Below are 25,778 nucleotides of genomic sequence, written 5' to 3'. Positions count from 1 at the left end.
TTGGCTAATCAATCTTACTATTGCTAGCCTTTTAATACACAGGTTTGTTACTAATCCCAAGGTACAGCACAGGTGGCCCTTCCATTGACCCAGCATGCCTCCAGGCATATTTCCACTTCCTAAATTAACGGTATTGAAAGCAATAATTGAATAATTGGCTTTTTAAGTGACAATTGGATTTAAAGTCAGAACGTATAACATTCAAACAGAGTGCAACAAAGGGACTTTTATTCCCTGAGTGACGACTGAATGCAGCCGCCTACTCCGAGTCTGTCAGCAGTGGGCTAACACTGCTCGCTTAGCCGAGTATAAGCCATGTGGCACTCTGCCTTGTTAATTTCCTCAGCCAGTGATTGAGCCCATTTCTCCCTACTTGGTATGAGATAAGCAGATGATGTCATTGTTACTAAGTGCCATATCAACTTGATGAATCAGGATGAAGCTGACTCAACTAGACAGCATGTGAACATGCGGCTTAGCTGCTAGCTGTCAGATTTGTGGGTGATGGATACTGTAACTGGTTTGTTGCTAAATGTTGACAAAAAGTAAAATGTCAAAACATGATCATTAACGTTTTAACAAGAAAAGACCTGCTTGAGGTTGCAATATTTACTACGGAGTAAAAGAAAGCGTTGTTGTTGTTATTGCCAGTGGAGCTAAGAAGTAAAGTTCACCCTCCCATTCGTGATAGAGGAGATTAAAATCACTGCTCTGGAAATGTCCTGCTCTCTGCCTATTAGATATAGAAATTGACATGTTGTGTTCATAGACATCGTGGCCTCACCCATTGGTTTGTGGACTGCAGTATTAAAGCCTCGAGTTCAGATGCCATCCTGGATTACGGCCGTCGCCATGTTGTTTTTTTTGCAACCGATAAACGGAAGTTACCGTGTTTGGAATGCAGAGGAGTGACGTAGTGACGCCGTCTACGGCTCTGCCAGCGACCTGTCAAGTAAGCCCGTCCTAAAGCATACTATGATTTATGGTTTATTTCACTCTAAATGGACCATCATTTAATAAATGAACATCATGCTGTATTGAAGAAGACTTGAAACTAGAGATTGAGACCGTAAACTCATGTTCACAATGTTTACCGAGGTAAATAGTATTACACAAAAAGGCCCACAAGAAGTTAAAAGTTGAACTCGAGGCGTGACGCAGACAGTGTGAATGCTTACTGAAAGGCTTATTGCCTGAAATCACAGCTCCATCTACGGCAAGAGTAGATCTATAATTGTAGTAAACTATCATTTTTAGCGTGATCGCAGTTGTTAGGGTTAGTTAAACCAGAAAACAAAAAGATACCTTGGGTATGTTGAATTGCTTTGTTATGCATGCCACAGGTGGGAAAGTCCCTACTGAGGGAATTAACGGATAACTATGTATCGGTCTTGATACACTTTCCAAGACATTTATGTAAATAAAGGTTTACATAAAAAAAAATCATATTTCATCCATTTAAGATTAAACCATAATAATCTGCTTCCATAGTGTTGTTTTGATTGTGTAAACTGGTAGAAGTTATTTCGCTTTTTTGCACATGGCAACATTTGTGTGTATGTGTGTGTGTGTGAGAGAGAGAATGTGTTTGCCAGTTCTGACTGTGAACTGGCAAACATTCATTATATTTGTAAATTTCCGAATTATAAAATGTGTGTAAAACTATATTCCTGTAGATATCTCTGTAAAAGCATTTATTTTGTGCGTGTGTGTGTGTGTGTGTGTGCGAGTGTGTGTGTGAGTGTGTGAGTGCGTATGTGAGTGCGTGCGTGTGCGTGTCTAATTGAACCAATCCTATAAACCTCTGTGTCTGTGGCTGTTAAATCCACCAGAGAGGAGCAGGTTGTGTCCTGAGGTGTTGTCTTGTGTTCTCACATGGGGGTTGCTGCCAAGTGGCTTCAGGTACTTCTGTCAAGGTACCCAAACACTTTGGAGGTGAAAGCACAAAGTTAAACGCGACAAAGACATTTCTGCTTCACAACACCGCTACACAGTTTTTCACAGATGTTTCCTTCTTCTCTCACATCTAAGTGCTACTTCTGCATCTTGACCTTGATATATCAAAATGATTCAAGCTGCACTTAAGACAAGGAACTACAATTATGTGACAAGAGGCAAAGCACTGACTAAATGGGTTCATTGCTGGGTTAAATTATTATATTATGTTTACACACAAATAGCAAAATAAGCAAATTACATCCTATTTTCCTGCGTATTTATAGTTGCCATCATAACGTTCTTTTTTTTAATCTCAAATAATACTATTTAAAAACAAACGATGTGGTTTAATACATGTTCTTTCTATCCCGTATTTTGTTGTTGCTCAGCGTGTTTTATGTTCTCAAAAGCCGCCTTGTATCCACGACATCACCTTGTGTAGAAAGCGCTGCCATCATTGTCGCTCCACTGGCTGCTGTGGGAGTGAATCATATTTCAGGCGCTCCTGAAATCATTTCCTCGACAAAAATAGCAACAGTAATTCAATCAGAACATTATGGGATGTTTAAAACGAAGTGCGTCGAGTGAAGCCGGGGGAGAGAGGCGTCGAAAGCGGGGTCATTGATAATTAAACAGCCGAATATGTGATTAATTAACGCGCTGTGTGTGTGTGTGTGTGTGTGTGCGCGTGTGTGTGTCTGATTAGAAACACGATGATGAAGCACGTTGGGCTCAAACCGAGGAGGATTGACGGCGGCGGTTGGCGTCGCTCAGAGCGGGGAGAGATAGACGGAGGGAAGAAGATGAAAGGAGAGAGACGAGTGTGATGAAGTGGAAAAAGCTGAGTGTTGGAGGGAACGATGTGTACACTTGCCACTTTGGTGTGTGTGTCTTTGCGAGCCTCTGTCTCTCTGAGTTCTGAGGGTTCACCCTGTTTTCTCAAGCGAGACTTCTCGCTATCTCTCTCAGCCTGAACAGCCCCCCCCTCTCTCTCTCTTTCTTCTTTGTCGGCCTCTCTCTCTCTCTCTCTCTCTCTTTCTTCTTTGTCGGCCTCTCTCTCTCTCTCTCTCTCTCTCTCTCTCTTTCTTCTTTGTCGGCCTCTCTCTCTCTCTCTCTCTCTCTGCATTCCAATCCTCTCCCACCAGGGCTTGTTGAGCAGTGGGCCGATATGTCGCTCTCCCTCTGCAAATCTAATTGGAGACAGGCTTTCATTGGCATGACATGGAGATGAGTTTCCAAATCCTTTTAGCCCTTCCTGCTCGAGGCTCGCTCCCCTCGGCGCTTGTACAGTACGACGCGTTGACGCAGCGGAACCGGCTACGCATTCCAAAGCGTCCGTGGCAATCTGAGCGAAATCAAACGCACCCATTACTTGCTGTCTTAACGGGTTTAGATCATGGAGGAAAAAAAACCCTAACGCGTCGCTGGCAGACATGTTTCATTTAAATATGACACGGAGAGAGAGACACGTCAGCACTGTGGGGATCAGTCTGTGGGAAAAAATAGAAAAACTTTGTGGTTGCATCTACACAGATGAGCGTGCGCATTAACATACCGCGCGGGTTTCAGTCATCCGCTGGGTCTCCAGTGAGTTCACCGAGAGTGCGGAGTCACCGTCTTCTCTGGAGGTCGTACCTCCGGGAGCGGGTATGAGACGCAGATGTTTAGTGGTACTAAGGCGGCTCTCTGGTGCCGTATATGCACAAAGGTTGAATAAAGCCTCCCAAGTGATCCACTCCTCTACCAGCCTTTTTGTATTGGGGGGGGGGGGGGGGGGGGGGGGGGCTAATTCACACAAGTAACTGTTGCAGATTCAGTGCCACTACACCTCGACTATTTTGAGATTCCTGTGCTGAGGCTCAAAGTGAAAGTGGTGTTTGATGTGACTCAGATACTAGAAACAAGGGGGGGAGGTTTGATCAGTGATACAAAGAAACAAAGACTAAACTGACAATAACACATCCATCGGTCGAGAACTGCCGCTGAAAAAAACAGGAGATTTGAAAGTACATCAGTGTCATGAATTTACATGATTTCTTTTATTTACATGCTCACAACACATCTCTTTGTGGGATTTACCTGCACCATGCCGTCTCAGCATAATGAACACAACAAAGCAAAAAAGATGAATGACGTCACCTAAGGGAGATACAGGTCTGTATTGATGAACTCAAAAAATTGACAGATAGCAAACATAAACACGTCTTTAACACAAGGTCAAAAAAGCCCCATCAAACACTTAATCCAAACTGAGTCTTTCCTGGAAGAAACAACCATAAATATTTGTCTCGTTTCTGGTCACTTTTTATATTGAGTATGATTTCTATTGGATTTGGGGAAGTTCACACTCTAGCGCCTACAGCCAACATTATTTCTGATAATGCTACTTTACCTTACTTTAACAGTGAAAACACACAGAAAATATGTAATATGTAAGCTAAGCAGCAGAGCAGTGACAGTTAGAACAACACAACAGTGTGATCTTACATTATACCTTCAACCTTTTCGAGGACAAACTAGTTCTATCCTGCAGCACAAGAACAACTTCTATGTGGATTGTTAGTTTATGTTGTTATGATTCTTACAGTTAACTTGTTTGCATCTTTTGGCCTTGTGTATATTTTGGATTTGCACCTCATTGATGTTTACCGGCCATGACAGCGACGCTGGTTTTGTTTTCACCTTGTGAGTCTGTGTGTGAGTCATCATAGCAGAATGTGTCCTGAAGACACTGGAACTACTACAGAAGAGGTTTTGAGTACATTGTCAGGTGTTTATATTTCTGTCTGTCCATGGACAGATTTTCTCAACACCATAGCATCACAGAAGTGTAAGAGTCAGTTCCGAAACACACACACACACACTTTGCACATCTGTTCCGATTTGTGTGTGTACTTCCTTCCTTCCGTTCTCGGAGCGACACATTCACACCCATCATCGAACTCGGCCTTCATTTTGATCTCAGCTACACACCTGTAAAACTATGTGACTGCATCTTGCACGGTTGATTGCGTTCCAGCACAACAAGTTAGAAAACTTAATGAGGTGTTTTGCTCCAGCCAGGTTAGCCAATTTTAGCAACACTAATTATTTTGTTCATACAAACACCGTAGCAACATGTTCACAGATAGAAGTTGGACGGTATTGTATGTATGAATGATTTAATGAGACACAAGAAAAACAGAAGTGCTAACAAACAGCATATTACTACAACTTTGTCTTTTACTGTTTATGCGCGTAGCAGCCATCTTGGATTTTGAGTTCGGGCTTAGTTGGGTTTGTCTGACTTCTGGTGTAGAATTTGCGACTGGGAACTCAGAAATTCTAGCTTCCAAGTTCAAATGTAACGCATTAAACTCTCGGCAAAATACTCCAACCACCTGCTTTGGTAGTTCCTGCTCCAGTAGGTGTCTCCAGGACTCACAAGGGGAAAACAATACCATCCAAACGCTGTCACAGCTGGTAAAAGCTGCTTTGGTCCACCACCGTCTCTAATCGAGGACCCACTGTTGTAAAATAATTGCTCATTATTTATTTTGAGTGTGAAATTGGCAGCCATTATTGCAAACTGCACACGTGCCGGACTGTAAAGTTTGACAGGGTAGCAACAGTAACTGAGGAGGGCCGGGGCTTAGCGAACAGTCAGTTAACAAAGATGGATGGAAGAAGTGTCAGACATAATCTTAAATAATTTACGCCAAAAGATTGATTCATAAAATGCCTCTTCAACACGTCTCAACACATCTTAAAAAGTCCCCGTTCATACCCGTCCATCCTGCAGCCCCTCGTTAACCAAACCTGACAGCACAGATCACAAATGTAACCCACCTCACAGACAGTAACTTACAATTTAGAGAGAGGAGACACACACAATAAAAGCTTGAAAATGAGATGACAAACCTCTTTCTTGGGCTCACGGTTGAGGAGAAGGATGATGTGAAGCGACAGGCAAGAAAGCAAGCGGGCGGCTCCGGTAATGACACACAGATTTTCACCCTGCAGGACACTTCACACCTCTATGATGTGAACTAATGGAGCTGCAGGACATGATGTAAAAACAGGGCAGAGAGACAAAAGACAGGGTAGGGGTCGAGAGAAAGAGGAAGGGAGAAGGAAACCCCGACACTAATGCCGTGAATAAAGGACAGACATGAAATAGTGGTGATTAGGAAGGAGTAAGTAGAATGAGATGATGATTAGCTGTAATCTAAGAAGGAGAGAATGAAGTAAGAAGTGCCCTCACGATCCCTCTGAATGGCAGGTTTGGTCTCACGACTGATTACACCTCTCTGAGCCCACGATTAGAACGATAACAAGACAAAGAGGGAGTTTAGGAGGTTGAAGGAGAAAGGGATACTGTGTGGTAAGAAAGAAAAAAAGTACGATCCAGAGCAGCAATGATGGAAAAGATAGTTGGTATCTGAAGTCGAGCTGAGGAGAGGCAGTTCACCCAAATAAAAATAAAAAAGAATTCAAATGACCCAGTTGCTTCTAGTTGTATCTGGCCATGCAGATTGTTTTGGTTTGATTTGTCCAAGTTTTCAAATATTTCTCTCAGATTTCTGCTGGGCAGGTTGAAAGCATTGGAAAATCACATTTCAATAATTCATCATTAACGTGTCTTTCCAAAAGCAATGTCCCGGTTGCCCTGGATAATACACACAACGGAGCGGTTTTCATCGGAACTACTTTCGACAGAAGCAGCCAACATTTTACAAATAGTGAGGTCACCCACCAAACCTCCCTCAGATAATAATGATAAGAAACCACAGAGAGAGTCTCAACTTCAGTGAAATTACTTGGATTTTTCATAATTTCTTTATTCAATTAACTGTTCAATTATATATAAAAGTCTACATGTGGTATTAAAGTCTGTCATCCTCACTGCCAAGAAAGCAGTATTGTTGGAGAAATGCTAAATGCCTAAAGTAGTCTAATGTAAACATATTCAATCTAAGAATTCTGGAAAAAGCTTATAAAATGTGTTCGTTTTTAATTGTTGAATGTAAACCCTCCCTTCCCAAAGTCATACAAATTAATAAATTAATAAATAAGATAAGCAGGAAATTGCCTTAGTGGCCTCAATTGTGGCCTCAAAATAGTCCTTCTGTTAACCTTTAACATCATGTTCTGTTGATTATCCACAGTAACCAGGACATTCCACTGTATAGAAGAGTGGAGACAGAAACTCTGAAATATCTCAAAATAAACCAAAACTACAATAAAAGGTGAACCGGCCCTTTTAAGGTATATCTAAGATATCTCATTTAGTTTTGAGGAAAGGCTCAGTAATTTCCCAAAACCTCTGGGCACTGTATAGTTTTTAGTCTAACAGGAGTAAATAGCACATTTGCTGGGGACTATTTTCACCTGCGGATTAATACACACGGGGCTCACAGCAACATTATGGTGTATGTTGGTTGACTTAAAATCAGCCACAGTGGCCATGTTCATCACGACGAAGGTTGTCACCCAGTTCAACAGTGTGGCTCGTTGACGTATTTTTCATAGTCTGTGGCACAGAGAAATAAGTTACATCAGGCTGCACAACACTTGTTAGTTGGTGTTGGTCTTTTGGGGGATTTGTTGGCAATAATACAAATTTAAAGAATACCACCAGGTTCATCCTGTAAAGACAGGAAGAGTTGTCTGATAGTGAGTTGTAGATAAAGACTGTATCCACAGATGGAATAATAATGTCAGGGTAAATTACACGTAGCACTCTTAGCGGGAACACCATTATTACCTCCCTGAACAGAGCCGAGTGTATTTACTGTCAGCGTTGGTAAAACGTCAGATTTCAGCCCGTGCACGTACACATATACTCCCCCCCCCCCCCCCCCCCCCTCATTTCCACAACTGCCAATCTCTCCACCATCACTTGACACTGCATTGTTATTACCTCATTACAGTGAAAAGTAGGTAAGACATACTTTTTGTCCCTGAGGGTTAAAAAACAAGTAGAGGAAGGCAGAGATGGGCTTTGATGCGGAGTGGAGTTACGCACCTAACTCGAGGAGCGCTCAGCCTCCGGTATGACTAACATGTATGAGCGATTACACGCGTGGATAGATACGCGTAGTTCCCGCCTGTTCTTATGAATGCACAGGAACGTGAAGCGGAGCGTAACAGTGCACCTAAGTGTTGTTCTGGGGGCCACATGTAAACAATCACTGAAGGGTGAATGTTTGAACTTTGGCTTTTCATTTTAAATGAAAGTTCCAGACAAGTGAAGTGAGATAATTGATCAGAACGCATTTACTGTGGTCCTCGCTGATGCTGTGACGTGCCGAAGTTCCTTGATTTCACCTACATTTTAATCACATTCTTTAACGAAACTTCAGAGTGAGTAAGCGGCAAAGACGACGAGTTAGATAATAATATTTTTAACGCTGTGTGTGCGTTAAATCATTAGCTGATAGCCTAGCTTAGCATTAAGACTGGAGGCAGGGGGGAAACAAAAGTTTAAAAGTAAAAAAAATTACGCCTACCACTACATCTAAATCTCTAAAACATGTTGTTTCTTGTTTGTTTGACCTGTACATGAACAGAACTCTAACCTTGACAATTTGTGATGTCACAACCCAATACCAATATCAGGGCCTGCTTACTGACCTGATCCATCAGACAGAGTTGTAGTCTGAAAAGTTGCACAGAAGTGCTTGGCAGATGCACACATTTAAATTAGTTTAAAACGGCTTTATAGGTGTTATCAGGTGTATTTCTTCAAGTCGCACGGCAGCTGGAAAATCCATCCTGTCAGATTCAAGTAACGCGTTTGTGTCCGGACCAATCAGTGTCCTGTGAGGAGCTACTCGCGGCTACTCGCTGTAGGTTAGCGCAGGTGCTGCAATAGCGTAAGAGTATTTCTTCATTGCAGGTTTATTATGATAAGATGAAACATCATTAATACAATGGATGAAATGAATGAAAAATATGTTGTATTATTGTTGGATATTCTGGAGTGCAGCTACAGAGCACACACTGATGAATAAAGCACAGCTCTAAACAGAACTCTATTTGTCCCTGAGGCTTGCAGTAGCTGGACACGCTTCACTATCATCGGTGTCCTACCTTCCTGTTCGCTCTCGTGCTCTGCATGACTCATGACCTTGTTTGCTGATTGGCTCCTTGCCTCTGGTTTCCAGGACGACCACTCCATGTTTTTCCAGTTTGGTCCGTCCATCGAGCAGCAGGCCTCCGTCATGTTGAACATCATGGAGGAGTATGACTGGTACATCTTCTCCATAGTCACCTCGTACTACCCTGGCTACCAGGACTTTGTCAACAAGGTAAAGCAACACATTACAGACATACATGTAGTATACAGTATACTTCAGGGGACATAGCAGTAGGTGTGTATGCACATTACACATTATATACCACGAATCAATAAGTTGAGACCGAAAATTACAAAGAATATTATCTGCTAAGATAAATGTATTCCTTTGCTCAGAGATGATTCCACAAGCAGCAGGATACTTTAACAGCTAATAGCCGAAAACATTTTCAACTACGGATTCAAATGAGAGATTCCCTGTCGCTCTGGGTCCCAGGCACGTTAGGTGTTATTACTTTTGTCTTTTAGGGACCCATTATAAGAGGCCAGACAAATACTGTATTTTTCATACTGTTTTCTTAACATTTGAACAGATGTGTGTCCTATCTATTTAAAAAAAAAAAAGTGTTTGTGTTTATTTTGCTAGGACTATGTACTATTGATGAAACCATTTCCGAGGACACAATTGTCTGGTTCTGAGCCATAATTTCATGCCTTCAAAAATGATAAGCTTTGGCATGAGTTTGATGTAAGTGTAATGGAAGAGTTCCATTTTCTGATTGCTTTAATGGAGAAAAAAAAGGCAGATTGGCCAGCATGTCTTTTTAAATGCAGCCACTCAGTGAGCCCTCAGCCTCCTTATCTCCAGGGCTTAGAACAGACTCTTTAAAGGGGCTGGTATGAGATCCTGAATAACTTTGAACATCAGACACTCATCTGAGAAGAATAAAAAGTTCTTGAAAGTCAGCTAATCATATTTCTTTGTAAAATTGCAGCAGTGGCAGGGTCTTTCCTTTGAACAAAGTTAGAGTAACGATCCGGTTTAAAAGAAGAAGAAAAATCACGTATTAATTATCTAAACAGAGGTTTTGAATGAGGATATTTTGTCCATTAGCTTTATGTTGAATGCATAATGTATAGAGTCTTATATCCATCACCCCCACCATCCACTCCACCATCACCAACTGCCTCACAGATATAAAAACCTGGATGCAAGCAAACTTCCTCAAACTCAACACCGACAAATCTGAAGTCCTCATCATCGGCCCCAAATCATTAAACAATTCCCACCACGACTTCTCCCTCTGCATCGATGGCATCACTGTTCCTGCCTCCACACATGTCCGTAACCTCGGGGTCATCTTCGATCAAACTCTCTCATATGAACGCCACGTCAATCACATCACAAAAACCGCCTTCTTTCATCTCAAAAACATCGCCCGTCTCCGTCCCTCCCTCTCCTCCGCAGCCGCTGAAACACTCATCCACGCCTTCATCACCTCTCGACTGGACTACTGCAACAGCATCCTGTACGGCTCACCCACCAAAATCATCAATAAACTACAATACATCCAGAACTCAGCTGCCCGTCTGCTCACCCACTCCCGCACCAGAGACCACATCACCCCAGTCCTTCAAAACCTCCACTGGCTCCCCATACAGCAAAGAATCCAGTTCAAGCTCCTCCTCATCACCTACAAAGCCCTCCACAACCTCGCCCCTTCATACCTTTCGGACCTCCTGTACCATCACATTCCCAACCGCAACCTCAGATCTGCTGACGCCAACCTCCTTACCCCCCCTACTCTGTCCAAGCATCGAACCTGGGGGGACAGGGCCTTCTCCGTTGCTGCCCCCTCCCTCTGGAACTCCCTGCCCCAACACCTCAGACATTCTTCGTCACTTGCCACTTTCAAAACTGCACTAAAAACTCACCTATTCAAATCTGCTTTTAACCTCTAAAGTCAGTCATGTTTGTTTTCGTTCTTCCTTTTCATGTTTATTTTATTTTATTTATTTTTTTCTTACTGTTATGTCGTATATTTTGTTCTTATTATAAATGCTTCTATTGTTTCTGTTTTTAACATGTAAAGTGTCTTTGAGTGCCTTTTAAAGCGCTATATAAATAAAATGTATTATTATTTATTATTATTATATCAACTGCTATAGTTTGCTGTCCATAATGTATATCGGCTAAATATTTTGAAAACAAACAAGTCAAAGCTCCAACGAGAAAAGCTTAAACCAGTTATTACCAGCACCATGAATCTCATTCTATCCTCCCTCAAGCAAAGCTCAAGCACACATGCACAGAAGAACATGCAGAGGAAAATGGTGATGTAATGGAATATACTGCACACAAAACGCTTTGTTCTGCCTGTTACTCAACATAAATAGATTCCCTAAAGGAAAACACAAATCTATCTGTTATCTAAATGCCACATTAAGCAAAAGGATCCGCAATCCTAAAAATCACTTCTGCTGCACATCCTGTATTAACCCTGTGGCCATAGAAAAATAAAATAGTCTCCATCTCAATGAGAGTTTCCTCTGTGGGGATAACGCCTTAAGATTTGGGAAAAGAGATTACCCAATCTCGCTCTTGTTACATTATTATTTATTTATTTAATGTCTCCCACTCCCAAGAGACGTGTAAAGACAGAATAGTTTAGCAATCTGGAAGATGGAGGAGGAGACATCTCAGTCGATTTGGTTCCAGCATCTCCTCTTAACAACTCCTCTGTTATGTGTGCAGCCTACACTTAAATAAAAAAAAAAATCCCATCTCCCTCGCCTGTCCAGGTCCGAAGTACCATCGACAACAGCTTCGTGGGCTGGGAGCTGCAAGAAGTCTTCCTGCTGGACATGTCCGTGGACGACGGAGACTCCAAGATCCAGAACCAGCTGAAGAAACTGCAGAGTCCTGTCATCCTGCTCTACTGCACGAAGGAGGAGGCCAGCACCATCTTCGAGGTGGCCCATTCTGTGGGCCTCACGGGTTACGGCTTCACCTGGATCGTGCCGTCGCTGGTGGCCGGAGATGCAGACCACGTTCCCGCTGTCTTCCCTACAGGTACACCCGAACACCAGGGGCTGGTCTCACAAAGACAGACTTTGACTTTTGGCTTAACTGCTTGTCAGACTTCAGATTGACGTTTAAACTCATCCGTTGCACAAAGCAGTCTAGGTCTTGTCTATTTAACCAGAGGGGCCAGGTTTGAACTCATTTAAGTCTCCTTAGTGTTTTAGAGCAAAAACACTGAAATCTGTATTACATTATTATGTGATCAGTTTTCAAAAAGCTTTGTATTGAAATGTGAGCACAAGTGGCAGATGGGCTTGTTTGCATATATGCAAATGTTCCCCTTGTCTGTTTGCTCTACATTGTGCCAGTCAGTGGTGGGGCGCATACTGATTCCTGTTAACCTCAGGTAAGTGAGTCTACAATCTTTGGGAGTTCATTTGGTCGTATCTGTTCTTTTTTTACATCGACTTACCGTGCAATATCTCACACAGATATGAGATAAATACAGACTTGACTTTTTCTATTGATTATTTTTATCGGTCATCATCTCATTAAGAGAATTCCCAGTGATGTTGTTCTGGAAAATATCTCTGCAGGAAAGACACCCTTTTGTCATTTTACACTGGCTCTCCCTTTGCATCCTTCCCCCTCACCAAACATGTTCGAAGCATTTTATTTGAAAGCGTTCACTCCAGTAGTTCCACATTTTCAACATGCGTGTAGAACCAGCAACAACACAGAAGCTGCCTGAAAATGCAGGTTTGTCTTTTTTTCCAGCAGATTTACGGTGCAGGTTTCAAATGTGAACACAAAATCCAAACCAGCCATGACAAAAAAAAAAAAAAAAAAACGACCCACAGTTGTCGTGTGAGAAATGGATGCTGACGTTTGATCGCCAGCAGTTCCTCATGCTTGGAAAGCCAAGCATAACAAAATGAGATGAAGAGGGATCACCGTGGTCACGACTGACGCTCATATTCAGATAGTGTTTTCCACCTGAATTCAACCACGTGTGAGCATTTGTTTTTTTTAGAAACAGCAAAGTAAACAGCTCTACTCTGGCTTGGACCAAATTGACATATCGTACATATGATTGCACTCTTGATTTGGACTCTGTGTTTTGACTCTTCAGCCTCTTCTAAAATGCTTTCATTTTACATTGCACACTCTCTCTTCCTCCCTCCGTCTCACACTTTTCTGCCTCCCTCGCCCTCCTTTTCATCCTTCTCCATATTTCCTTCTACACTTTCCACGCATCCCTTCCTCTCACCTCACATCCGTCCCTCGCTCTCTTTCCCAGGGCTTATCTCAGTGTCGTATGACGAATGGGACTACAACATCGAGGCCAGGGTGCGTGATGCGGTGGCTGTCATTGCCACGGCGACCTCCACCATGATGCTGGACCGGGGGCCACACACACTGCTGAAGTCCAGCTGCCTCGGGACACTTGACAAGAAAAGCTCCAACACCGGCCACTCCAGGGAAATACTGAAGTGAGTGAATGGGGGGGGCGGGGGGGGGGGGGGGATAGACAAATACAAATATTAGTAATGTGGACTGAAAATGTGTAAGCAACATCACGCTTGCCCAATCACAGTTTACCAACTGCAACTAGCCATGACAATATAACACTCTGTTGCTTCTCCAATTATGTTTTTCTTCATAGTACTCCCCATACGTTTATGTTAAAACGTTTTAATTACACTTATAGTTGTAATACTGCACTATAATACTCTGCCATATTCAGATAGGCAGCCCTGCCAGAAATAAAATGCAGCCCCTCCTTCGTTTGATTGACAGATGGCTCTGACCTGCAACACATGAACAGTGCTGCTCCTTTTTTATGAGCTGGCGACAGTGTTGATTTTTGCCTCGGACATGTGGTGTTAGTTTGTAAGAAGGGAAAGCTTGGCAAATGTACCACACAAAGTCAAGCCCCCGGTTGCCCTGTCTATTTAAACAGCGGTGGGAGGGGAGGGGGGCGATGACGACAACACAAGCTGTCATACTTTCCTTAATCTTGCAGTCATTATTTACTTATTTTGAGCTTTACTTTGCTATTACTGTCTGATGAGAGATGAGAAACTTCAAGGATTTTCCTTTTTATTTCAACAAAAATGCCTAAAAAATGGGCAATAATCACATCAAATTAATTACAGCGATAACCCATAAAAACAAATACGCTCGTATCTTGGCCTATAAACAAATGAATACATGAATATACTGTAGCCTATGCAGCAATTTAATATGAAATACCTGGCTTTGTTGAGACTGTCTGTCTATCGGTATCCTAGCGCCATTAACACCCTAGTATACGCAACAAACAGCGCTATTCGTCTGAGAAGAACTCATTATAGTTCATGTTGATGCATAATGAATATTGTGAGGCTACCATTCCTTATGTCATGGGCTGTTTAGAGTTTTTGTGTCAGCTTTCGAGGCTGAACCCAAATGCAGAAACCGGACAAGCAGGTGAGGAGAAAACAAGTCTTTAATTGAGAGAAGCAGGCAGGGATGGGGAGTTGTTGGCTGGCGGGAGATTTAAGCTTGGCAGACAGAGACCCGATGTAGTGAGCTGGCTGGCGAGCTTGGCAGACTGGCGAGGCGGGCAAGCAGGCAGGTAATCCTGGAGACAAGGAGAACAGATGTAAGACAAAAAGGAGACAGACAAACAAACTATCAGCTAGGTAAGACGGGCTGGCAAATAAAAAAACATGTTTGGCGCAATGATCCGGGGGGAACGGGCTGTTGATGCAGGTTCTTGTGGGGAAGACAAGCAGGCGTGCTGATCCCTGATTATTGCCAGGTGTGCAGAGAGAGACGGGGAGAAAGGATGGACAAACCCAAGCACACACACTCATACTAATAAGGCTGAAAAGCAACAAAAACACCCTCACACCAGACAGGCAGGTGTCACAGAGGAGGGGGCCGGGACATTTTGGGGTAATGCATTGCTGATTCAGCTGATGATTACCATGGCAACGGTCGAAGTGTCGAAGCATTCGGATCCGCCTCACTGTCTTCGCTGCAGTATGCGTTCCTCAAACGCATATTGCAGACCCTTTCAAAAATGAGATAATATTTCTTCAGGGAGTGCAGTTAGTGACAGTGTGGGCTCCGAAAGTAGCATCGGGGGGTGGGGCTTAGCGAAAGGGTCAAATGCTCCTCAGAATGAACAGGTTTGCTTTTACATCACATTTTCAGCACAGGTCCTTTGTCTTTGAGAGTCAATCTGCACTTCTTCTGCACTTGAACTAACTGTTGTTTTGAGTTGGAGCCATGGTCACCTAGTCTTCTAAGCTTTAAAATGTCTTTTGGTACAGAAAAGTAGCTGGGCGCCACGCACAATGCAAAAAGATGGGCTGAACAAAAGCAGATGAGTTCGAGCCAAAATGCACCGGCTGGTAAAATTACAGGGAAAATAAAAGTTGCAGAGGCGCAGTCGAAAATATGACAATAAATCCCGCAAATGTGCGACCACACACATGCAGTACAACGTGGACTAGAAATACACACAGAAACGAAGACACGATCCCTGAGGAGAACCGGAATTTGTTTAACTAGCCAATAAAAACGTGAAACACAAGACGAACCGGGGCATTCGCTCTCCGACTTGTAACAACATCTTGTGTTATCTTTAGCTTAACCCACAGCCATCTTTTAAAGGAAAACATCTTTCTCCTCCGCTTCCTCTGAACCTCCTTGATTTTAGCTTTTTGGCACATTACAGAACAAGCAGTAGCATTGGTATTCAATAATTAATCCCCATTTAACTTCATAGGGCATGCTTTTACAGTTCACATTGATCAGAGATTCCACAGTTAATTGAATGCTCGGAGACAACCGGATTAATGAAAAAATAGAGCCATAGAACAAGAGTGGGGTTATCGCCAGCACACAGAAACACACACACACACACGTGTGTTATTATAGCATGACATTCAACTGCTCTGTAGGGCTTAATCTAATAGAAGCTTAGTATTACTAAAGTCCTTCCTTATTAGATGTATTTCAGCCTCATAAAACTATGCGCCTGCCTGCCTTTCATCCCTCGTTTTCTTCCTAATATTTTACATTTTCTCTGTTTTTGTTTGTTTGTTTCACTGTCTGTGTTTCAGTCTGAATTTGAGGAACGTGAAGAACTAGGGAAACATTATGCAACCTCCCCTGCCACTGCTGCATTAATCTCCAGGTTGAGGTTGATGTATTGCTGTACAAGTCTGTCTCATCATTACCCGTGTTTCTGTTTTTAATATCAGGGGCACTTAGGCGTGCCGTGAAGCGTTCCGCCACCAAACACGACTGAGATAACAATAACACCGCAGCCATGAATATTTCAGTCCCAAAGGGTGCTATCAGACACAGGGTTAGCTCTCAATCATCCTTCAGGCACACACCTGGGATGCTACCGTGGTGTGTGTGTTCGTGTGTTTGTGATGTGAGTGTGTGTGTGTGTGTGTGTGTGTGTGTGTGTGTGTGTGTGTTTGTGATGTGTGTGTGTGTGTGTGTGTGTGTGTGTTTTCCAACCAGCCATTCCATTTTTCTCCATTTGACTGAGCAAAAGTAGAGACTTTGGATGGGTGGATTTTGGTGGTGACCCCAGAGGCTGGAAAGAGCCTAACACACACACATATATACACATAATTCCACCTATTCCATCCCTTCACCCCGAGAGACAAAAAACAATAATAAGGCCATATGTCTCTGCGTGGTCCCGTATAGCTACAGGCCACAGTGGGCTGCATGCATGCTGGAGACGCATGCCATCCTGTCAGCGCTGATGGACGGAGATGGGAGGCCCCAGTGAGTCAGACTTTCAAATTTGTTTAGGGAATGCGTGACCTTATGGGGCACACAAACATGCATATATACAAACACATGCATACGCCGCGAGCTCTCGCACGCTCCAACACAAATATGGAAACCCACACACACGCAGAGCTCTAGAGGCCATCCATTGTCTCCTGCCAGACAGAGACGACAGGAACACTCGGATAATGAGAAAATGTGCTCCTAGTGGTTTTGGATGATGTGCCAAGGGGGCTTATTTGTGTGGGAGGGGGGGGGGGGGGTGTTGTCGGTGTTGTTGTTTTTATTTTTATTTTATTTTGTTTGACTGCATCTGTGCGCTTGTGTTCAAATTCCCACTCAAATCCCTGCGCTGATTGAAATGCCGAGCTGGTAGGTGTGACGTAAGAGATGATTCATATTTCGTAGTGAGTTTTTCTTTCTTGTGGTCTGACGGGACGTCTGTGGGCCGGCTGCACGCGTTCGGGTCCGAGGCATCCAGTAGAGCTCAGTGGAGAACCTTTTCTGCAGGCCGTTTGACTCGTGATGCTGCCGCTCGCGCATGCAGCGAGTTATACTCTCATCCTGGTTCACCTTTAAAGTAGAGCAGCATTATTATTGCATTTCTTAATGGCTTCGATGAAAGCGGCTGTCTGATAAATCCTGGCTCTGTTTATTGGAAGGCAAACGGGCCACTTCATTGTGCATCTAGCGCACAAATGACCGTCTCCTTTCATAGACCCTTTCCATGGTAATGGGTCAGAACAGTCCACATTAGTGTCTCCTGCACGCCGTGTCACTTTTCTTTCTCGTGTCCCGTTTTCTTTTGTTAACCTCTTTTCCACCGAAGGTCTCTCTCGTCTGAACTGTGGAGATACATGACTTTTTGATCCCGAGTGTTCTCTGCTTTTCACTTTTTTGTTCCTCTTTGTTTTCTCGCCCTGCGATGCTCCTACAGCAGTCCATTGTCACTAAAAAGCACTTTCAATTAAATGCAGCTAAAATGCTGAATCAGAGAGCAATGATGGCTCCGCCACCCTCGCTCCACTTCTCTCTCTTTCTTCCTCTGTCAAAAATCTGTTGATCATATTTTCCTCTATTTAAATGCATTGTAAGGGGGGAGTATTAGTGTTTTTAAAGACAGGACATCTTACATTGAGCAAGAGTTCAGTTTCACTCATTACAACTGTGTCCTCTCCCTTATTCCTGTGAGGGACGTTTAACTGCTATAGATATAACCAATCGATATTTCATATGGCCTTTTACTTTTGGAATGTGTTCTTATCCGATCTGTGAACACCATCGCAAATATGTTACATATCCAGTGTGTGAGAATTATTACATGTTAACTGTCACTTTTTCTTTTTTAAAGAATAGCATTTCTATGTTACACTTAGGATGTCGTGAATTTCCAATAACTTTCATTTAATTTAAGCATTTTAAGCCACTTTGACTCAACTTCTTTTGCCAAGTTAACATGTTTTAGGTCCAACCATTCACTGTATTTGTTCTTTCTTATGTAGAAGCATAAGGCACATACAGTAGTTTCAAACTGTCAGTAGTTTAGACAAACATATGGGCAAGGGTTTGCCCTCTTGAAACCAGGTTTTTCAAGGGGTGGTGTCAGGTGTGTGTAGCCAAGATAAACAGTCCCGCATTAGAGGAAATAATGTTCACACACTGACAAAAATATTGTAGCTACTTACACCACAATGGGCAATCAGAAGAAAGGTAGTTAGAGTGTCCCTGTGAAGTATGCAAGTTGACACAAGTAAGATGTGATCATCAGATACATTTTCAGAAATCTTTATTCTCTTACCATGTCTCAAATTACCCGCTTCTCTCTGTAAATATATTTCAGTGAAGTGCTCCGGTAAGGACACAGTCCTGCCATTTGCTTTACTTTGAAAACAAAAATCTGATGTTTTCTTTCCGAGCTTAGAGACAACCACTAGGAAAACATCAGTATTTGAGGTTTGCAGACTATGGAAGGTCAGTGTCCTCACCTGTTAAGCCCTTGTTCACATTTCCAATGAGAGAGGGCTCTCTCTGATACAATGCTTCCCTCCTCCAGACTCCACAGATAGCTGTCTGATGTCTCATGCTCAACAGGGGTCCTCATGGGCCCAGATCACATGGAGCTCCCGTGGACTCACTTATTAAAGGCTGCAGCTCAAAGCGACTCAGAGCCTTACACCTTTTCTATGTGTAGCCACATCACTCTGTATTTATGCCATCAGAGTGGTGCCACCAGCAATAAATGAGTCAATAAATAAACACGTTTTTTTTTTCTATTTACGTGTTTATAAAAATTCAGTTTCAGTCCCAATAAAGACTATTTCCAAAGTTATTGTTTTATTTGAGGGGGGATTCAAGTAATAGCCAGAAATGTTATCTTGAATAGAGTTTATTTTGTGGCTACTTCGAGGCACTTGGGAACAACAGTTGACTGCTGATTTAATCAAACTGGCAGGGACAGGAGCAGATACTTAACAAAGTAAATGTTTAATTATTACACATGCTGGAGACACAAACAATATCATGCTGGTCATGTAAGTTATTCAAATGAGTTATTATAGGTTAAATTAGGTCCAACTTCTTACTCAAATTATGCTTCATATTCTTCTTTAAAAATTTAAGTTCTGTACAAGAACCAGAGTTTCCCTGTCCTGCAGCCGCCGCCGTTAGAGGCTTCCTGCTTCGACTTGCCCTCATCCCAGCAAAGCATCCCAGCAAAGCATCCCAGCAAAGCATCCCAGCAAAGCATCCCAGCAAAGCATCCCATAGCATCCCAGCGAAGCATCAGAAATGATCCCATCGCCGGTGACTTTGTATCTTAGACAGCACTTGGTGGGCCGGACAGGCTGACGGCTGCTAAACACCGCTCTCTGCGTGGTCTGAGACACTCAAAGCTGGCATTGTGATGAGGCCGGGACATGACGGGCACTGACCAGGTTCTTAAAGAGGCGACTTCGAATGCCTGCTTGTGATTGGAGGAGAGTATTTCCCTTCGAGTCCAGTAGAGAGAGGAGCTTGTGTGAGTTAGTACTTTTCAGAGGCAGGTCTTCTGCAGTCATCCCAGATTATGAGTCATCCACCCAAACCTGATACAGTATGTACATGTGTGTGTGCATGTGCACCGCACACTTACTTACACGCATGCACATTTTTGCATCTCTGCATTGCAGCAACAGAGAATTTGTGACCCTGTGCGGCTTCACTCTGAGATAAAAGAAAGTCATATCAAATGGCTCCGAAATAGGTTTGAAGAGATTTTAGAGGGAAAAGAAGGATTGTGTCCATGCGATTGATGATTCAGTGTCTCTGTAACTAAAAACGAAATTCCCTTCACAGCCAGTGATTAGTTGGGGAACAGTTGGTGAGCAAGGCGCACACAAGCGCTGCGTATGGCTGTGATGAAGCCGCATGAGGCTCTGCTGGTAGCTCATCCTAGTGGTTTTTATTTTTTTCTTCTTCTTCCAGCAAAGTCAGAGGGGATTTCTGACACGAGAAGTGTACATAAAAGCTACATCAATGGTACAGGGATACGACATGATAACCAGAGCGAGCCTCCTCTGCTGTAAATTCACAGCGGGCATCAGTTCTTGTGAAGGCACAGGTTAATGTACGGGCAAATGAGTCCTATTGATGTGTGAGTCAACACGCTACTCAGAGGTGAGACGGAGAGATTGATCTCAAAGTGAAAGACAGCATGAGGGGAAGTGGGTAAACACTGGGTTTAGACAGAAAAATACTCCTTTTTTCTCTCTTTCAACCAGCCTCTCTCGGGCGAGACTACTGTTCCCATGGCAACGCAGCTGATTGCATGGACATTTCTGTGGTTGTGGGTGCCATGGCAACACATTACATTATACTGGTGTTGAGAGCCTCCCTGCATGCGTCCATATGGTGCAGTGTTTGCATTTACACACACACACACACACATGTCACCGCCGTCATGATGACACACACACACAGAGGGCTACTGGTCACATGGCGTCAGGGCGGCAACAAGTTGGACCTCCTCAGGCACCACGAACACACGCCTTGGTCCTTTTGGTTCCCTATTCAAACTGAGATTATGTTTAGGAGACTAATCCCATGTTACAGGCGCATTACAGCACTTGCAGTGTGCTAGCCAGCCAGTATGCAGCAATAGGCATTTCATGGAGGCTTGAGTCATAGTATTGGCTTTCTCAAAGCATGTAGCCTACTTAGGTCTGTGTATGTGTGTGTGTGTGTGTGTGTGAGGTGAGATATAAATATAGTCAAAGACGTTACAGATAGAGATACTGAATGTTCTAGTAGGAGGTACTTGCGATAAAATCTTGGGTAAGTTTCAGGCCCCGTTGCTCATCTGTTGTTTTTTTTATTTACTGCTGAATAGATTTATTGTCTTTTTTTCACACTGTTGGTTGGAGATGATGGTGAGTAAAATGTGCATGGCACCTCCTTTAAAAGTCTGGACACATGTACACACACACACACACACACACAGCCCCTCACTCCTTGCATTCAGACAAGATATTTATTTCTCCAGTGGATTGTTTCAGAGGCAGAGCGTCTCCATGGTGATGGCAGCCCACAGATCAGGACGAGTAAGAGAAGGAGGAGGCGGCAGAGAGAGAGAGAGAGAGAGATGATTCCAGCTTATCTGCCACTGCTGTACACTTGTTGACACACATACGTATATGCTGATGTGTAGTCATACAGGCGGTTAATACACTCCATTCCTCACTCTCTCTTCCACTTTTCACTCCTGGTGGCTTGTTGCTCTCTCTCCGCCCTCCCTGCTCTCGCTGACTCTCACAGCCTCCCTCTGCTGCTTGGTTGTGTTTCTCAGGCTCCCTGTTGCAATACGCTGTACTAAGCTGCACGTAGGGTCATATATTATATAACTTTAACAGAATCACCTTGGACATTTCCTGGTCAAGATACCAAAGAGTGCATACAACATAAAGGTTAGTATTTAATACAAAAAAGCATTAAGAAAAAAATATAAATATACACTCTTATATTTAAATGATAAGAAAGCCATTTGATTGAATCGGGTTTTAAAATAATACTGAGTTCCTCTGGCAGATCATTCCACAGTGGGTGTTTTAACAGCAGAGGCTTTGTCCTTAATCGAACTATGGCAACAACAGGCAGGGTCCTCAACCTTAAGACCTTAAACTTGCAAAATAAGTATCTCCTTTTAAAGGAATAACACAGACGTATTATAAAATACTTTTTTTTTTTAAATATCCAAAATGCAAAGACAGTAATTTGCATTTTGTATGTGTACAAAAGCATACTGTAAAACCAGTGGGTGTCAGATATTATGCAGAATCATCTCCAGATATTTGCTGCATCACATAACACATTTAACAAAAGAACATTACTAGTATTTCACTACTGAATATTAGACAGCCTGAATGAGTCACTAGAAATACCAGCCGTGTACATGTTTTTGATGGAAATGTTTTGGCCCAATACTTCAATGTTCAAGACATTTGAGAATATTTATTAAATATAGTCCTTGATTTTACGTGCGCTCTTTCTCCCACCACCCCTCCCACTGCTTTAAACACGTAAGCCTTATGACGAGAGAAGTAACCAGCGTCTTATACTGTGATAGCAGACGTGTTGTAGTCTTGTAGCTTTCATTAACATCGTTTTTCAGCAGCAGCAGAGAGAAGCTCTAGAAACAGCTGCACTGTTGCGCTACCTGCCCAGCACCAAACAGCAGACCGACACAGTTAGCGACGAGCTGGTGAACACACTGTACTGAACTGCCCCATATTTCCCTCAGGAGTTGGTGGGAAGCAAAGCAGAGCTAACAGAGGAGTAAATATTGGACTTACGCTCACCAGGTGGCCAGAAAGATGACTGTATGAATGTTAAAGTGTTTCTGCAGGATGTGTAAATAAGCAGCTGTTTGCTAACACGTAGCCACAACACCTTTGGTCATAATATGTCAATGTTGTCAATCCATTAAAACAGTTTTAAAGGAAACATTTAGTCCATCTTGATGTCAGTGTAGCGAAACATTCATCAATTTCATCACAATCTTGTTTGTTGAGAAAGGTTTTAATCCCGTGTACCCATAATGTATTTTTTAAAGGTCTGGGTCTTAATTCTGTACATTTTGCTTTCAGACCAAAAGACAAATATTTGTATCTCTGACTCCCGACTTGCATTGTCGTTCTCAGGTACCTCATGAATGTGACATTTGAAGGCCGTAACCTGTCATTTAGCGAAGAGGGTCACCAGATGTTCCCCAAACTGGTCATCATTCTTCTAGACAAGGACAGACAGTGGGACAGGGTGAGTATCTCCACTTCTCTTACTCTTTTCTTCTTCCCTTCTCTCTCTCCTATTTTATTTGATCTTCTCTTTATTCTTCTTTTTCTCTTCTAACATCAACCTATCTCTGAGTCCTGTTCTGCCCTTCGCTCTTCCTCGAGTCTATCTTCTGCTTTTATTTTCCGCTTAGTGTCTTTCACCCTCTGTGATGCGTCTGTCACGTCTTCATTTGGAGTGTTCGCCCTGCCACTTGAAGTACCTGTTACAGTGGCTTGTATATCACACAGCCCTCCCTCCCTGCAGGTTGGCAAGTGGGAGAGAGGCTCTCTGACGATGAGATACCATGTGTGGCCTCGCTTTGAGCTGTACTCTGCGGCGGAGGAGCGGGAGGACCACCTGTCCATCGTGACTCTGGAGGAAGCGCCGTTTGTCATCGTGGAGGACGTGGATCCGCTCAGTGGCACCTGCATGAGGAACACTGTGCCATGCCGCAAACAGCTCAAACTCAGGTGATAATTTAAACATTAAAAAGTGACATTTTTGTCTCACGAGAATGAAAAATCTGATTTGTTTTTGCTGTGTGAATCCAGGATGAGCCCTGTAGCGTCAGAACTGTTTTTTTTGTGAAACTTAGTGTGAGACATATAGATTTAGGCGTCAATATGTCTGCAAAATAAATCATTTAAAACCTTTCTGGTATACTGTGTAACCTTCTGCATGTATTCAAAATCAAACAAATCACCAGTATAATAAAACCATAAAACCATAACAGCTGCATCGGTAGTTTAGCAGAATATTATTCAAGCTGTGAATAAGGGAATAAAGAAATGAATCAGTGTTATAATAAAAGGTCCATATACAGTATGTGCAGATACGAATGCTCACAGTCACGATTTATTTACACTTTCCTTGAATTTCCCTTTTTTGCGTGTCTTTGGCTCCTTTGTTTATTAATTTTTCTGTATAGATTCTCCTTTTTTTCTCTACTGGAGTTCAAAAGCAATCATTTTCATCCTCGCAAAATCTCTCAATATCTTTTTGATTAACTGCTTACTTCACTACTGCTAACTAGATCATTGTCTTGGTTTATGTTACTGTTGTCCTCCCTCCCCTGCCTCTTCACCCTCTCGCCGTCCACTTCACCTTGGTGTGTGATAATGAATTTTCTTCAATGGCCTCGTTTTCTATCACTGGCCTACCTGAAATCTCCTGAGGGCGTCTTACATCTTGTGGCTCAGTGCTTTTTTTTATTGACTGCTCTTCGACCCTGTTCTCTCTCCTATTCCCCTTTTCTCCTCTCTGTCCGTCTGTCTGTCTCTTCCTTCAAAGACACCTCTCATCTAGCTTTTCAGGGATAGATAGCAATGTGCCACAGAGCATATGCAGGATTTCTCTCCATCCAAATATACTCCATGAGCCAGATGCACCGAGCTGTGTAGATGTTTCTTTGGATGCACAAAAGCAGAAATACGTGGACTCAGCCTTAAAAGTGCAATGTGTAAGATCTGGACAGAATTTTTGTTTAAAGCTTTCAAAAAAATTAACTTACTGGATTTGAAGAAAAAACAGTTATCGGTAAGTCAAAGACGTCTATGTATTTTGTTGCAGAGAGATCGACTGAAATGAGCACGCCTACCAGCTAGCAAAGTCGTTGTATGAGGCAATATAGTGAATCAACGGCGGCATCAAATTGCCAATAAAAGGTGTTTTGAGAAAGTGTGAGTCACTGCAACCACAAGAGGTCCATGAGCATGCAGCCATAAATGAGCAACCAAAATATTATGCATGGTATGCAAGATTGGCTGTGGACAGATACAGAGATGCACACACTGACTCATGCACATACATAACCGATCTCATGATCTTCTTGCGGAGATGAAAAATGACTAAATTGATGGATTAACAAAAAATGTTGCCATTTAATGTTCTGTCCATCAACATTCATACTGACATCAGGTGGTTTCTTGTTTTAATGTGTGCCAATCAATGAAACAACCTGCTGGAGTTTTTGGATGGAATGAAAACCTGCATAGTCTCTCAGCACTGGTCCCATGGTTTTTTAAACTTTCATTTCATCTCATCCCTGCTGCTGTCTTCTCTCTTTTGAATCTGCTAGTTTAATGGACCTGAACCCAAATCAACTGTTCCTCCTGTTCCCCTTCCTTTACTTATCGTCCTCTCTGTACCAGCAATCAAACTGGCGATTCAGGGATTTACATCAAGCGCTGCTGCAAAGGTTTCTGTATTGACATCCTGAAGAAGATTGGCAAGGCGGTCAAGTTCACTTACGACCTCTATCTGGTCACCAACGGCAAACATGGCAAGAAGGTTAACGGGACATGGAACGGCTTGGTTGGTGAGGTGAGGACACGTCTCTGTATTTTACACATAAACAAAATGACACCGTTGATTCCACCTGTCCTTGATGAGTTACTGGCTCTGATTCTGTTTCGCTGATGGACAGATATTTTTTTCATTTAACTATTTTCTTAAAAGTGCACTGCATTCAGCATGCCTCCATGAAGACATGCAACACTATTTATTATGACACAGGGAAAAATGTGTGGAAAGATTGTCAAAAATAATCGCAGAGTCAGATTTAACTTCTGCTATTTTGGAAAGTAAGAAAAAGTTGCTATTTCAGATGAGATTTTGGTTACCAGGCTTCTCTCTCTCTCT

The 25,778-nt window shown here is 42.8% G+C and overlaps 1 protein-coding gene across 1 annotated transcript in view; it reads left to right on the top strand.

Annotated features, from left to right (window-relative positions):
* The window catches only part of grin2bb (glutamate receptor, ionotropic, N-methyl D-aspartate 2B, genome duplicate b), a 71,053-nt gene that overhangs the window by 24,545 nt on the left and 20,730 nt on the right, over positions 1-25,778 (top strand). Inside the window, exons 3-8 of the mRNA XM_076090830.1 lie at positions 9,087-9,230; positions 11,801-12,071; positions 13,324-13,516; positions 23,006-23,120; positions 23,403-23,608; positions 25,289-25,460. Of these exons, the coding sequence (XP_075946945.1) occupies positions 9,087-9,230; positions 11,801-12,071; positions 13,324-13,516; positions 23,006-23,120; positions 23,403-23,608; positions 25,289-25,460 (1,101 nt within the window). The remainder of the gene's footprint in view (positions 1-9,086; positions 9,231-11,800; positions 12,072-13,323; positions 13,517-23,005; positions 23,121-23,402; positions 23,609-25,288; positions 25,461-25,778) is intronic.

The sequence above is a fragment of the Anarhichas minor genome, unplaced genomic scaffold (genome assembly GCF_050575085.1).
Source record: "Anarhichas minor isolate MPS153535 unplaced genomic scaffold, ASM5057508v1 ptg000012l, whole genome shotgun sequence".
Classification (NCBI taxonomy): Eukaryota; Metazoa; Chordata; class Actinopteri; order Perciformes; family Anarhichadidae; genus Anarhichas; species Anarhichas minor.
The sequence above is the reverse complement of the archived record's forward strand: the minus strand, read 5'-3'. Positions and strand labels throughout refer to the sequence as shown.